Genomic DNA, 15,960 nt, shown 5'->3' on the forward strand with positions numbered 1-15,960 from the left:
GGAAATAGGACCAAGACAATTGGTGTGACCATGGTGAATTCCAACTAAATGACACACGTCATCACTACAGAAGTCTAAAACCATCTTGGCATCTAAGAAGTAAATCTAAAGGAAGTTAAAATAAGGAAAGGAGGCAATGCACGTGAAAAGGTTTCATTCAGTTTAAAGCATCATTTGCAAATTCACCGAGTGAGAAGCAGAAGCTCACACAGAAAACTGAAGAAATTCAGCAAGAACTGGTGACACCCTGAGGGCCTCCTGTGGGCGCCACCCCCGGTGCTCCACGTACCTACTCAGGCAATCAAGAACTGAGTAACAAAAGGAGGGATTCAGAATGTCCCGAAGTGACCCTGGGCTGCGCATCTGAACAGCTGAGAATGAGATGCAGAAAAAGCAGGGGACCAGCCAGGGTTAACACAGCCTCCGGGCAGCAGAGCTGGGATCAGGATCGGATTTGGATCCACACCCAAGATGGCCAAGTGTGGATCCACCAGGCTCCGCTGCCACTCAGCCATCCTTTCCACACAGGAAACACCACAGATGGTGTATATCTCAACAGTCACGTCTCTATACTGAGTGGACAGCACGGGGTTTCCAACTATGGACACTCATCCTGCAGTGAACTCTGTACCATTTTATTGTTTCCACTGAAGAAATACCATGATTTTCACATGACAGAAATCATATCCGGATTATTAGTCAACAAGCAAGAACTATATTTATGAGGTAAACAGCTGATGAGCCATGTTAATGCTGAGAAAAATTCTATAAGGAAAAAAGGAACAACACTCAAGTGGATTTAGAAACTTACTTTTATACTAATCATGAGAATCGGAGCTTACTTTTTTCTGGCCTTGCTGAATATTTTGGAATGAGATGCAATTTCCAAAGTGTTTTTCTGTTTCACTGATATGCACTAAAATTCCTTAATGTTTCAACTAAGAGTTATCACTAATAAAATTAGTGAATTCTTCCAAAATGAATGAAACAATTAAGTAGCAATTAAACAGCAAGTATAATACATATTTCTTTGATGGGCTGCATTACAAACACTGGTTCACCGTAACATCTTTCCTCCCATGGAAAGGATTTTCCAGAAGGGGAAGCCTGGACTATCCCTCACCACCCGACCTCCAGCCAGAAACACCCAGCCCTCTGTCCACCAGCCAGACTGAGAAGTGGGGCATCCGGGCCCTGTCTGTCCGTGTGCTGGTCCTTTGGGGCTGTGGCTCCTTCTCCCAGTGAGCCCTGAGAATGCACTGTTCAGGCTTCCCCCCCGGGACAGGCGGCGCCCACTGCTTCCTGGTGGCTCCAGCAGGAGCAAAGGGAGGTTCAGAAGCACATGGGCAGCAGGACCCAAACGGCTGCTAGAAAACACCCATCCTGCACCTTTTCTGTAAAGGACAGGGCTTGTCTGCACACCCACCAACCACCTGTGCCTGTCTGCAAACCCAAGTTTCAGATCACCATGATTTACCTCCCCGGTGCCCAGTGAGAATTTCTCTGAGACAGAACAGAAATTTCAAACCTGTTGCTGAGTTCCGGGGCATCAGGGCTCCTGCCCACTCTCACATGCTTCTGTGTCCTTGTGCAGAAAAGCGTTCTGTGTGGCCGCCCATCACTCACACCCCGGGCTGCGTCTCGCCAGCCCCCCGGCTGGGCTGTGGTCCTGGCCGAGCAACCGCACATCTCCCGGCGGGTCAGCCCTCTTCCAGGTGGTTCTGACTGTCCTCATGGACTTGGAAAGTCCTATGGCTGGAGGGGTTTCCGCAGTGATCGGCTGTCCCTATGATACCCGCACACTCCTTGTACAGAGAAGGTAGGTTACACAAGCTTCTTGGCAGCAACCCCTCTAATTTCCTCTTTCAGAAGTTTTTTTTAAAAAAAGGAACAGTCACTTGTTATGTAAACGAAGCCCCTCGATTTAGGAAGTCAGACTCTGTAAAGCAGGCTCTCAGAAAAGCCATTAGAATCCAACAAGTCCAAGCCCCACTGCCTACTTTTGTTCCTGGGTTTGTACTCCGGTTACAAAAGACAAGACTCTCAACAGGCTGAGTGGCTTAGACTGACTCACTCCGTAGTGGCCCGGCCGGAGATTATGAAGTAGCCAATTAATTGATCACAAGATCTCCGCACACGACTCACATGGCTGTGGGTGAAACCCGGTGACTCGCCTGCAGCTGCAAGGTTGTCCTGACATTGGCCACCACCCTCTTAATGGCTCTCCCGTGAGCAAGTGTCAGCTGACAGGTCTTACTTTGCAACCTTGAAAACCCTGCCCAGAGCAAGCACGAGACGGCGGCCCTCAGCAAAGCCCCTGCAAGGCTCCGCACACAGGGGCAGGCGTGGGACGAGGGAAGGGATACATCCTGGCGTTAATACCAATGTCGAATTTAATTTATTTACGAAAGAAAAACAGTGACAACCGAGAAGTCATAAACCCCCAAAGCTCTTGCACTGGATTCTTAATTCCTAAGCACATCCAAACTGAGAGAGCCCTAAACTAGCAGAATCCAAGAACAAAGGCAGTTCAATTTCTACTTATGACATGAATGTACTTCACTTGTAAAATGAGAATACTATGGTATTGTATATCAATATGATATAGCTATGATATATGTTAATATACCACCTACTTCAACATTTCATGATACATATTTTATATTTTCAGGTTATATTTTATGTGATATATCTTACATGACATATACTTTACTTATATATTATGCATTTTATGACATATATTGATATAGTACATTATTCCTATCATTTTTATGAAACATTTTATACTTTTGTTATATTTTATGATACATACTTATATAAAATATAAGTATGCATAAAATGCATTGATAAATGACACATTTCCATATTTTACATTATGTCTTATGATATATATGCTATTTTATGTGATACACATTTATATTTTATATGATATACATTGATATATCATACATATCAGCATTTTTCCATAGTACTGTGAATTTATGGGTAAGATTTTTCTTTTAGAAGAAATAAAAAGCATCGGTCGCTAAAAGTGGACTGTCCCAATTCACTTTCCTCTTGTCATCCTGAAGTCACGGTGAAGAAAACACTAAAAGTTCTAAAATCTGATGAACCCTTGGCTGGGTCTTGAGTTTGATGAAATAAAATTCATACTTCATGGTGAGACAAGAAAAACTTAAAAATGCTCCTCTGCCTGTGTGGGCCTCCCCGCTCACCTTCAGTGCCTGGTGAGTCTGCACCAACCAGACCTCTTCAGGAGACGACATCCCTTCCTAATCCCGGGAGGGGTCTGGAGGACCCTCAACTAACTCTGCACGTGTGGATCTGGGTTGTGCAAACTAGCAACACATCATCTGACATTCAACATTTGTCTCAAAAACACATCTAACTGTGACTTGACCACTGACAGGATGATGATGCTAGAGCTTTCTGAAAGAACATATCCCAGGTTATAATCTTCAGGTTGGCTCGAATAAAATTTTCCATTTCTTTCTTAGATCAACTATTGATTAATTTTTCTTCGACAGGCTTCATAGGGCTTTAAATGTCTCGACACATGGGAGCCACGTGTATTTCACTCTGTGATGTGACAAGGTCTAACACTGCACGGCAGAGGCCTCAGTTACCTAAAGACTTCACCGAGTATGTGACCTTAAAGTTCCTTTGCGACAAACCCACAGAAGATGTTAACCACGCCCTCCTCTGAGAGAGAGAGAGAGACTGTAATGCATCTACGATGGCAACCACCTCCTCTGTGACACAGGCTCAAATGCCAAGACAGGGCCAGGTTAGGGGAAAGTAAACCCACTTCTCCAGGAAGGCAACACATTCTGAGCTCAAGGCTTAAGTTCATGGCCTCAGTGAGATCAGGGGTTCTCTGTCTTTCTTCTCAACTGTCTGGAAAATCACTTTCACTTCCTCACAAGAGGACCAGAGAGCACCCTCGTAGCACCAACCTGTCCCAGTGAGCAGAGGCAGAGGAAGCCCCATTTACCACCACGCCCATCTGAGACGTGGACAAGGCCCTAGGTCAACACCTTCAGCTCACCTGGGGCTTGGCTCGCCTTGTCTAGAATCACAGTAGATGCGAAAGCATCATCCTATGTGGGTGGGGTGGAGCCTTGAAAATGCCCAAGTAACTAGATTTTATAAAATCTGTAGAGCAAACACTGCAGTGAACACAACCCACTTTTTATGTATTAAAAAACACATTTCACTTTTAAAACTTCAGTCTCTGAAAGATATTTATCTGGGCCCTGAGGAAAGGACACAAACCCTTTGTAACTATGTATTCTATATATACACCTTCCCAGCAGATAGTTGCAAAGCTGCTCAATCACTCCAGCATTTTACATCTTTCCAAGTCTTCAAACACTGTTAAAACAATGTGTAAGTATCCCCAATCCAAAGGATGATGCGAACATTTTTAAACGACGAGAATAATAAGAGAAGAAAATGACAACATGGTTATGAAGGATGAAACAAGGAGGAACTGCATTGGGAAAGAATTCCCTCCAACAGAAACTCTAACCTCTCACTCAGCCTGTAACTAACATGCAAGGATGAGGGTGAGGAGGGACCAAGATGGGCCCTTGTAGTATTTCTATCAAGACTTGAGCTGTGTCTTCAATAGTCACTGCTTCTCCCTAAATTTGGTCAGCACAGTTTTTAGCCTCCACTTCCCTGGCAGGGTGGTGCTCACACATCACAGGCTCACAAAAACCCAGGGCTGGGCCAATTATCCCCCCCGCCCCACCCCATTTCTGATTCAGCGGTTCCGGATCTGAGCTAAAAACTGGGAATGTGATTCTCACAAGTTCGCAGGACACAGTCACTCCTGGCCTGGGACCACCTGCTGGAGGACCACTTCTCCAACAAGAATCCCAGCCTCCCCATGAAGATGTTCTGGGCCTGAATTCTGCATGATTTTCTAAAAACACCCTTTTAACACTAACACACAAATTTTTTCTAATAGAGCAGTGTAGTATCTCATGATCCTAATTAGAAATTTTGAAGATAAAAAACTGGGTCTGGACGTTCACTTTGTGCAGATCTTACATATGACCTTTTCATTGTCTTAATATCATTGAATATTTACATTAAAACTAGGACATGAGGGACTCCCCCTGCCGGTCCAGTGGCTAAGACTCCTCGCTCCCAGTACTGAGTTATCTCAATTGATTGTTCACTTCACTTACATTAAAATTAGGACATGAGGGACTCCCCCTGTTGGTCCAGTGGCTAAGATTCCACACTCCCAGTGCAGGGGGCCCAGGTTCAATCCCTGGTCAGGGAATTGGATGCCCACATGCTACAACTAAGAGTTTACTTGCTGCAACCAAAGGTAGAAAAGTTCCCGTGTGCCACAACAAAGACCCGGTGCAGCCAAATAAATATTACCCAACCCCCTCCCACCAAAAAAACACCTAGGACATGAATCCAGCTACAACAAGCCATTGGCCTCTTTCAGCGTGGTACAGGTATTATGACCAGAGGGTACTTCTGCTCAAACTCCAAACACCCTCTTTTTCCCTCTCTCTCGTCTACCACAGCACAAGGTCTTTTAGAAGTTTTAACATCTTGTGTTCACGCCAATCAACATGACTCATGGCATTTTAACATTTTATGTTTTCTCTCTGTTTCCCCTTAATTCCACAGTTTAAAACTAGATCGTATGTAATAAAGCAGGAATATACATCCAAACCACCACCACTGTACTTAAAAGGAATGCCTGTCTATGGCTCTCAAGTCCCTTACATTTACACAGGAGCTTTAACATTTTTTCAGTAAATGGAAAAACAAGTAATATGACATCGTCACATCCATTTCAAGCCATGCAAGCAGTGGATGGAATGGGTGAGAGAGGCAGCATCCTGTTCCCCATCTCAGGCCCACCTCCCTTGACCTCTGTCTTCTCTTTCCTGAAATGGCAGCATCCTCTGCTATGGGCTCCCCCACGGCCACTTGTCAACATGCTGGCTGAGTGCCAAAGAATTGAGGTTTCTGACCTGTGGTGCTAGGGAAGACTCTTGAGAGACCCTTAGACAGCAAGGATATCAAACCAGTCAATCCCACACGAAATCAACTCTGAACATTTGCTGGAAGGACTGATGATGAAGTTGAAGCTCTAACACTTTGGCCACCCGATGCGAAGAGCTGACTCACTGGAAAAGACCCTGATGCTGAAGATTGAGGGCAGGAGGAAAAAGGGGTGACAGAGAATGGGATGGTTGGATGGCATCACTGACCAATGGACATGAGTGAGCAAACTCTGAGAGACGGTGAAGGACAGGGAAGCCTGGTGTGAGGCAGTCCATGGGGTCGTAAAGAGTCATAAATAACTCAGGGACCAAACACCAGCACACACTGGATAAGACATTCTGCTCGTCAGCTGTAAGCACTACACAAGAGACCACTTACCATGGGCTCTTCTAGCAGTCAGGCTCTCCATCTGCCCACACGGTCCAGCTGTGCTCATATGCTGGGAGAAGGATCCAAGGTCACCAGCTGGCTCCCGCCGCCCCCCTGAAGCTCCACCCGCTAGCAAGAAGTGGGGAGTGGAGTGCGGGTGTGAACTCACTGATGTGTGTGAAGAAGGGAGGCCCCTGGTGCAAGTCTGTAAGCTGTACCCACTTCGACCCTCACAGCCCAGGACTGAGCCATCCTGGAGAAGCGCAGAAGAGCCGTGTGGACCACACGAGGCAGGTACCTGGTACTCCCGACCCCTCCTGAAGCCCTTCTGCCCAGGGCCAGGACCTCCTGTCCCCCCAGCACGATGCTCCAGGGCCACCTGTCCTACTGAAGCCCTTCTGCCCAGGGCCAGGACCTCCTGTCCCCCCAGCACGATGCTCCAGGGCCACCTGTCCTACTGAAGCCCTTCTGCCCAGGGCCAGGACCTCCTGTCCCCCCAGCACGATGCTCCAGGGCCACCTCTGACCCACAGGACGCGGCGGCTGAGGACAGATCCACCCCCATCCCTGACTCACAGTTGGGAGAGTGAAGGTCAGGAAGTTTCCAGGTGGGTATTCGTGCGTTTCTGCATCCCTAAACAGCATGCCCGTCACGTAACAAAAAACAGTGGTCACTGTGTGTAACGAAAAATCAACTCAAGCCACAGCTGAGAGATGGGTTTGGAGAGAGAAAAAGTGAAGGTCTACTGCAGCTCCCCCAGAAGTCCAGTCTCATGACTCCTATTTAGTGGATCTCCCTCTGCCTCTTCATGCTACCCTGATGTAAAGAAAGGATCAATGGAGAAGAGAAGGCAGGGTTCCGGGTCCACAGCACAGAGCCCCCCTCCTCCCGATGGGCTAACTCCTTTCCTCCCTGATGTCTTTCCCACAGCTAGGAATGACCGAGGGCAAGCCTTCCTACCAGTGCTTCTCAAAGAGTGGTCCCCAGCAGGAGACACCAGAAAAGTTACAGGATGCTGGTAAACTCTGTTTCCTGATCCAGGCACTGCTAATGTGAACATGCAGACGGCATACCATGTACACTTTTCTGTCTGTACATTCTCATTCAACATGGAGTTGTTTAAAAAGGCCTCCAACAGGCACATGAAAAGATGCTCCATATTGCCAATTAGTGAGAAATGGAAATAAACATTATAATGAGGTATCACCTCACAGTGGTCAGAATGACCATCATAAAAAGTCTACAAATAACAAATGCTAGAAAGGGTGTGGAGAAAAAGGAAACCTCCTACACTGTTAGTGGGAATGAAAAACTGCTACAGCCACTATGGAGAACAGTATGGAGGATCCTGAGAAAACTAAAAATAGAATATATGATCCACTATTCCCACTCCTGGGCATATATCTAGAGACAACTGTAATTTGAAAAGATGCATGCCCCCCAGTATATATAACAGCACTATTCACAGCAGCTGAGATACGTAAGCAACCTAAATATCCATCAACAGATGAATGGATGAAGAAGATATGGTACATATGTATAATGGAATACTACTCAACCATAAAAAAGAATGAAATAATGTCAACTGCAGCAACATGGATGGACCTAGAGATTATCATACTAAATGAAGTGAGTCAGAGAATGACAAATATCATATGACATCACATATGTGTAGAATCTAAAATATGACAAAAATGAACTCATCTGTGAAACAGAAACGGACTAACAGATACAGAAAATACACTTATGGTTATCAAAGGGGAAAAGGGATAGGGGAGGGATAGATTAAGAGTCTGGGATTAATAGAGGCACACTACGATATATAAAATAGATAAATAACAAGAACCTTTCACATAGCACAGAGAGCTATAGTCAGTATTTTGCAATAATCTATAAAGGGAAAGAATCCGAAGATGAATATATACATATGTATGAATGAATAACTGAATCACTTCGCTGTACCCCTGAAACCTTCACAACACAGTAAATCACCTACACTTCATGAAATAAAAAAAAATTAATTAAAGAATCAAATTTGAAACAAAGAAGGCCCCTGCTGGTCTAGAGGACATGGACTCGGGTAAGGGAGTGAGGCAGTGTGCTTTCTGGAAACGGGCTCTGAAGACAGATGCAGGATGGAGACCATGTCCCTCAGCACTCAGCCGTTTGAGCCCACGCACGTCCTTAGGACAGCGGTCAGCCCGCAGCCCCACCCTAACACCATAGAAGCCCCCCTGACAAGCTTGTGCTGGGGAAGGCCGGCAGGGCACAGACAGACGCTGGGATGGGGTGACTCGCTGGCTGATCAGTCTCACGATGCCATGTGCCGAGCACAGCTCCAGCAGCATTCCGTCAGTCATGGAGCGGGCAACACTGATCTCTCTAGCAGACAGGAAGAGCGGAGTACAGACTGGCCGAGGGACCAGGCTCGCCATCAGGAGCACGTCTGGGCCAGGTTGGAACTTGAGGCATCCCTGCCAGTGACAGGTGAGCCACACCACTCACCCCACCTGAGGACCGACCGGGGATGACTAGGAGGTGCGGCAGCCAGATGTCACTGGCTCATCAAGTCCAAGTCTCTCCTCCAGCATCCACCGGAGGCTACCGACAGGTACAGGTTCTCACTAACTCTGTCCTCGGTGGGGCTGGGGTTCGTTCTGGGCACCATGGTGGCCAGGCCTCTCGTGGGTCCCCTTGCCTGCCATGAACTGCCCCCCTCTCCTGACCATGCCCAGCTGAGGCTCTGACTCCCACAAGAGGGACTTTTTGATCCGTACAAAGTTAGGTGAAACAGACAATAAAATCAACCCATACGGCTGCTTTGATTTAAAATGAAGAAGCACCTGCGAGAGAATGGAGCCTTCAGATTCAGATAAAGTTACTTGAGAGTTCATGGTGATGTGTGGCCCTAATCATGATCCAGGTTACTACCCATCCCGTTTCCAGGGACTCTGAAGGCATAGAAAAGGCTCTCAGGACTTTCCTGGTGGTTTAGTGGATAAGAATCTGCCTGCCAATGCAGGGGACATGGGTTCGATCCCTGATCCAGGAAGATCCCACATGCCACAGAGCAGCTAAGTCCATGCTCTAGAGCCTGTGCTCGGCAACAATAGAAGCCACCGCAATGAGAAGCCCAAACACCGCAATGAAGAGTAGTCCCCACTCACAGCAACTAGAGAAAGCCCACACACAGCAGTGAAGGCCCAGCACAGCCAAAAATCAGTCAATCAATAAAAGGCTCTCAGCAACTGAAAGAATGAATGTATGTCTCATGTCTTCATGAAATCTGTGAAACACAGAAAAATTCTTATGCTATAAAGATAATAGGATACAATACAAAATGGTGTATGCTCTTTGATAAGTATTGTGCTTTTCAAAAACCGAAAGTAGAAAAAAGAACAAGAAAGAAACATCAGAATGTCTTTGCAGAGCGGGACTTAGCATGCTTTTCCTTTTCCACTTTTCAACAATAGCTATGCATTATTTACAAACCATGGGTAAAGACTTGTTTTTAAATTCTTACTGCCAAACCAGTAAAGATCACTTGACTTCTTTGTTCTATAACAATTCTGCAGGCTTTATGGTAAGGAAATTGTCAGAGTCCAAACAATTTCAGACAGCTGGAAGGAAAAGCAAAGCACGCACCCTGTGTGTTTTAAACATAGACTGCTATGCTCCTCACAGTTTTTCCTTCAGTGATTGCTATCATTAATATCTACATAAACCAGCAAAAGTAGAGAGTTGCAGCTACAGACTCTGTTAAAACATCTAACTAAAAACAAAACCCCCCAATTTCCCTTTATTTGGAGACTCAGCTTGGTACCTAGGAGCAACACAACACGTGTAACAATGAGAATTTTTTTTAACAAAATCACTGACATTTTATTTGAGTTAGTCTTAAATTGATAGTTTAACTTGTTTCACAATACTGATAGTTTAGCTTGTTTCACAATATTAAGATGCCCCGAGGAACTAGATATATTTTTCCACTTAGGTTTTCCTCTACATTATTCAGTAATTCTTGGGTTTCTTTCTTCTCATAATGCTAAACATTTTTTGGAATTATTCTAAAGCATTTTCTATTTCTGTTCCAAGTGCTGTTAGATTTCATTGTCCTCTCCTGTTCTTACCTTAGGAAAGTTCTTAAATAATCCTAACAATCTTTCAGTTCATTCTCATAAATAGACCGGCATTGGTATTTCCAATTGAATATATCTTCTAGAATATAATTATATAGAATGTCTCCTGTAAATGATTCAACGTTTTCCTGCCTTGTTTCCAATGTTCCTTGCTCCTCATTTCTTTTTATTTATTTTTAATTGGAGGATAATTCCTTTACAATGGTGTGGTTTCTGCTGTACAGCGACGTGAATCAGCTACAAGTATACACATATCCCCTCCCTCTTGGGCTTCCCTCCCACCCCCTGCCACCCCAAGAGGATGACACTTCTTTAAAAAGAAGGTGCTATTCAAAGGCTATGTGCCTAACCAAGTACAAGATGCTGACAACATTAAGATACGGAAAGGAGAGACGAGACTCCAGGAGACCCCTAAGGTAGTGAGTGAGAAGTCTTCTCTGAGGAGGAGGGTTATAGCAAGGCTGGGGCTCTAACTGCTTCATAGCTCAGCTTTCACCAGAAGAGGTGGCCAGGCCACGCGCACTAATGCCAGGTCGAAGGTCCTCTGGGACTGCTCTCCACCCACGAGGAGAGTACTGCTTCTCTTTTCATCCCTGAGAAATGCTTTCTTTCCTTCTGGAATCAGCTAGATAACCAGTAATTTAGATAAAAACTTTCATCAGTTTTTTTTTAAGATCCAATATCAGACTTCCATCTACAATCCTTTTCCCCTACTGACTTGTACAGCCCACACCCAAGTTTCTCTGAAATTAACACCCACCACATGCTATTCCTTTGAAAACTTCCAGAAGTTGGAAACATATTAGCGAAGAGAGATTACACAACTTGTAAAGTTTAACTCTGATTTCAGGCCAGGACCTGAGCGAAGTGCCCGCAGCCCAGGGTCGGGAAAGAGGCAAAGGCCTGAGCCCCGGGGTTGGGGCACTGGCTCAGAATCGCTCCCCCCAAAGCATGTGACCAGGGCATACGGGCGGCTGCAGGAATTCCTGTCCAGCAGGGCGGCTCACTCCACCTATCTGACTGAAACCAGCTCTGCGGGACAAAGTTTCCAGGGCTCCCTCCCATCTCCCTGTCAAAACTGGTGCAATTCTTACCCAAACTGTGTAACTCATGAGAAACAAGTCTCAAAAAATACCTAGGAAAGGACTTGCATCTATGTCCCTCTCCCTTCCATCTGAACATAATGCTGAACTTTTCTGTTGACGCTTTGAAGCAGATGCTGGGTTGCTCAGAGTACAAGCCCTGAGTCTGCCAGGACTATTGCAACAGCTTTCTTACCGGCATCCCTCTCATTCTTGGCCGGTTACATATTCATTCAGTGCAAAATAAAGGTCATGAGAGTTATTCAAAGAAACCTACTAGAGGTTAGGCTAAGAGTTACCTTAGTGACTATGGGCTCCCAATGCAGGGGACTCGAATTTGATCCCTGGTCAGGGAACTAGATCTCACATGCCACAACTAAGAGTTCTCATGCCACAACCAAAAATCCCACATGCCACAGGAAGATTAAAGATCCCAGGGGCTGCCATTAAGACCCAGCGCAGTCAAATAAAGAAATACATTTTTAAAAAGAGTTAACTGAGTGACAGAAGGTGCTTCTCGCTGATTCTTTGGTTTGGTTGGCCGGAGATGAAACAGCGATACTACACTTCTCACTTAATTGGATCACTGGCAAGTTACATGCACAAGCCTCCTCAAGTGCTCTGAGAGTTCTACCAGCTGCCGACTAAGAGGGCTGCTTGGCAGTCGACAGAAGTCAATTATGAGGAGAGAGCTGGAGAAAGGCTGTCAGCTCTGACTCAGCAGCCTCTCATTCCTCTGAGTCAGCTCCTCATGACGAGCTGGGGACCAGGATCCAGGAGGCATGGCAGCCGGACGATCTCACGAGGTAAGGTCTGCAGGGCAGAGGGCTGTATTCAGCTGCGGCCTCATTACTCTGGGCCACATGACTCTGTGAGCTTGTCTCCTTAGCTGGAAATAATGGTGATTGCTGACACTCACTTTACTCCTAGGAAGGTGGCTAAGGATGCTCACTGTGAGCCTGCGAAAGTGAAAGTGAAGTCACTCAGTCGTGTCTGACTCTTTGCGACCCCATGGACTGCAGCCTGCCAGGCTTCTCCATCCATGGGATTATCCAGGCAAGAATACTGGAGTGGGTTGCCATTTCCTTCTCCAGGAGATCTTCCAAACCCAGGGATTGAACCCTGGTCTCCCGCATTGTAGGCAAACGCTTTGCCATCTGAGCCAGCAGGGAAGTCCTGCAAAAGCCCCCCTGAAAAGGCATACCACTCAGATGGATGTGTGGTGTCCTAGTTTCTACACGTCTGCCCAAGAGCACTCACTGTCCTGTCTGGGCAGCTAAGCTCATGGATGACTGCACTGTATAATTCAACATGAAGCAAAGATGAATAACTGTGGCCACAATGACATCTGGTAAATCATAGTTTTATCCAAGAAAGTCAGTCGCCTTCCCAAACGGGGCCAATTCTCTGGAAGCTGCAGGCGATTAAGCCTTTCAAAGCAACTCACTGCAGAACCCCTTGGGAACGATAAACTCTAGAACAAATTAGTGTAACAGCTAGAAAATGAAATCTATGATTAATTAGCTTTCAAGGGAACATAAGCCATTCTTTCTTCCATGGATCAAGTCTTTTTCCACCTCCTAGGTCCCTCCAACCACACTGACCGCCCCTTCTGACAGAGTCAAATCCAGCAAGAGCTTTTAGGACCCAAACCAAGGACCATATCCTGTAAACACTCCCCATAAGGACTCTTTTCCTAAGGATACTTCACAACCACACAGGAAGGCAGGACGGACTCAGTGACAGTGCCCTGAAAGGGGTTGTCTCTTTCCAGCAGCTCAGAATTTCTCCCACAACCTTGCTGTGACCAACCCTGAGCTGCACGGTGAACCACGCCCCTGCATCTCATATGGGTAACAGTCACGGTGCAGGACAAGAGGCTCCAGCAGTGCACGGTCCCCATCAGGAACACACAGGCAAGTGGTGCTGACACAAGTAACCCTGGATCTGCATTTTGTGATGAACAGTCTTCAGGTTGTAATGCTTCAGCTGTTGAGTCAGGTATTACTCTCTCCTCCTCCCATGCATCAGGACATCAACATTGGCTACGAACTTCTAAACCAGGGGAGGAACTCCTCAAGAATGTGAACAGAAACACTTTCATTTCTTCTGTGTTTTACTTGTGGAGCTAAACTCACACCCAGCAGAGAGAAGGCACCTGGTAAATGGTTCTGAAGTCGGAAATAACCTCCTTTCTGTCGTATTCACTGAGGCTACCTCACACACCGCTGTGCATACAGGTTCTGAAAACAGTCACTTTCTCAGGGACAAGAAAACCTCATTATGGCTCAAAGCGGCACAGAGTCAGGTGTTCCTGTGAAAAATAATCACACATTTACAGGACTTCCCTGGTGGTTAAGAATCTGCCTTCCAGTTCAGGGGACACGGGTGGCATCCCTGGTTGGGGAACTAAGATCCCACATGCTGAGGAGCACCTAAGCCTGCGAGCCCCAACGACAGAGACATCCATGTGCTGCAACAAGGACCCTGCAGGCCACAGCTGAAACCCAAAGCAGACAACTGATAAATAAATAAGTAAGTGGGTAAATAATTTTCAAAGGTAAAAAATAAGGCCTTTTAAGAATAATTACACATTTAAAAATCTGACTAAACTTAAGTAGTCCAAAGCACGAGACAACACTAACCTTTATGTCGTGTTTTTTTTTTTTTTCCATTTATTTATGTCCGTTCTTAAAGATCATCAGTTACAGTGCATCCAGTACAACTGTCGTGAATCTTGACTGTAACAAAGAATTACTCAAGAATTTCCACAGAGAAAGAACACACTTCTTAGGGAGAAGTTTTCCCTCCCCGAGAGATTTTTTTGTACTCACGACTGTAGTCCTTTTGTTTCCAACAGCTACACTCAGGTACAACTTCCACGGAATTAACAAACACAAGTGGACCCAAGAATCTGGTCTTTAGAAGTCGTACCACTGAACAGTGCTTTCAAATTATGTCTGAGAAATTCAAAGGGAGCAATGAAACACTGTCCTGTAGAAATTTACAGGAAGCCACATATGTAACTTAAAGTTTTCTAAAGTTTTCTAAGACTCACGTTTCAGAAAAGCACGAAAGGAACAGATGAACTGAATCCTAATAATCCACCCTGTCTTTGGACTCCACGGTGGATTTTACACTCAGCACGTCTCCATTCAGGCTGGCCCCGTGACCGGTGGTGTGCAAGTGTCTGACCAGCCACTCCTCCAGATCCAACCCTGAGAAAAGGCAGGAAACCTAGTCCAAGACACGGGGCATTTCGAAGGCCAGGCTCGTGTGGGAACCTCTCAGACCATCAGAGGAAGCCACTGATCCCCACCCCTCGCAAGAGAACTGAGAGCAGCTGGTACCTCTGTACGAGCCACAGTGTGCCCGCCCCCAGCCTCCACCCAGACGGTCACAGGACGAGGGAACTGGGAACTGCAGGACCGTGGGTGCTGGGCGAGAGTGAAGGAAACTGGTAGTGTGAGCTCAGTCTGCTCTGCAGAAGATGGGGCATCTTGTGACCCAGTCCACACTCGCTCACCACCCTCCTCCTCTCCCTTCCCCGATCTAACCCATAAACCTGGCTTATTTTGGCTCCCCAGGTGCAAAGGGGGCGGGGCTTGTAAACCAGAACAGCACACCTGTCTATTTGGGGAGAACCGGTCACTCATCAGACACTTGCAGCAGTCTCTGCACACCCGCGTCTACACCCAGACTTTCCAGTTTCCCCATCGAGTCTCAGAGCGCATGGAATCTTGGGGAACAAGCACACAGCCACACATCTGGGCACTGGTCTAGCCACCCCTGCCCAGCTGGGACTCTGCCTTCTCTGGTAGCCTTGCATCTGCCCTGCTGTTTCCTAGGAGCCTGTGCCTGTAGCCCTGTCCTTATAGCCACCTCGTCCCCCAGGCCTGCCCTTGGACGATGGCATCTTCCAGGGTCTCCCTGTACAAGCCCAATCTGGGCTTTACTCTTTTATCCTTCAACCCCTGCAAAACCATAGCTCTGACCCCACCTCATCAGTCCAACTCACTCTAGAATCTGGGGCCCATTTTCCATGTCTCGGTGTGGGAGATCGGTCATTCACGGTGCCTGAGCTCTATACAGGCTCCACGAAGACGCAATCAGTTAATAATGAATGGTTGCTTTTAGGAGAAATACATGGTTAGGTGCCTGCATGCCTCCGGCCACAAAATTTCATCAACTGGTTAGTACTGAACCTTATTTTAAGTGTGTTTCTGCTATTTAATATATACAGTTGCTTCGTTAACACTGAACCCACAGCCGACAGCACCAGAGCTCGCGCCTGCGCGCAGCTCACCTAACACACAGTTTCTCCGTCA

At 46.4% G+C, this 15,960-nt stretch overlaps 1 protein-coding gene across 7 annotated transcripts in view; it reads right to left on the reverse strand.

The window, feature by feature from the left end:
* The window catches only part of FNIP2 (folliculin interacting protein 2), a 124,074-nt gene that overhangs the window by 85,832 nt on the left and 22,282 nt on the right, over positions 1–15,960 (reverse strand). Inside the window, exon 1 of one of the 7 annotated variants that reach the window (XM_070474924.1) lies at positions 1,529–2,071. The exons of 4 other annotated variants lie outside the window; for them this stretch is intronic. In XM_070474924.1, the coding sequence (XP_070331025.1) occupies positions 1,529–1,689 (161 nt within the window). In that variant the 5' untranslated portion in view covers positions 1,690–2,071. Of the gene's footprint in view, positions 1–1,528; positions 2,072–15,960 lie in introns of those variants that run through there. 2 more of the 7 variants (XM_070474919.1, XM_070474923.1) reach the window with 2 other exon arrangements.

The sequence above is a fragment of the Odocoileus virginianus genome, chromosome 12, assembly GCF_023699985.2.
Source record: "Odocoileus virginianus isolate 20LAN1187 ecotype Illinois chromosome 12, Ovbor_1.2, whole genome shotgun sequence".
Lineage (NCBI taxonomy): Eukaryota > Metazoa > Chordata > Mammalia > Artiodactyla > Cervidae > Odocoileus > Odocoileus virginianus.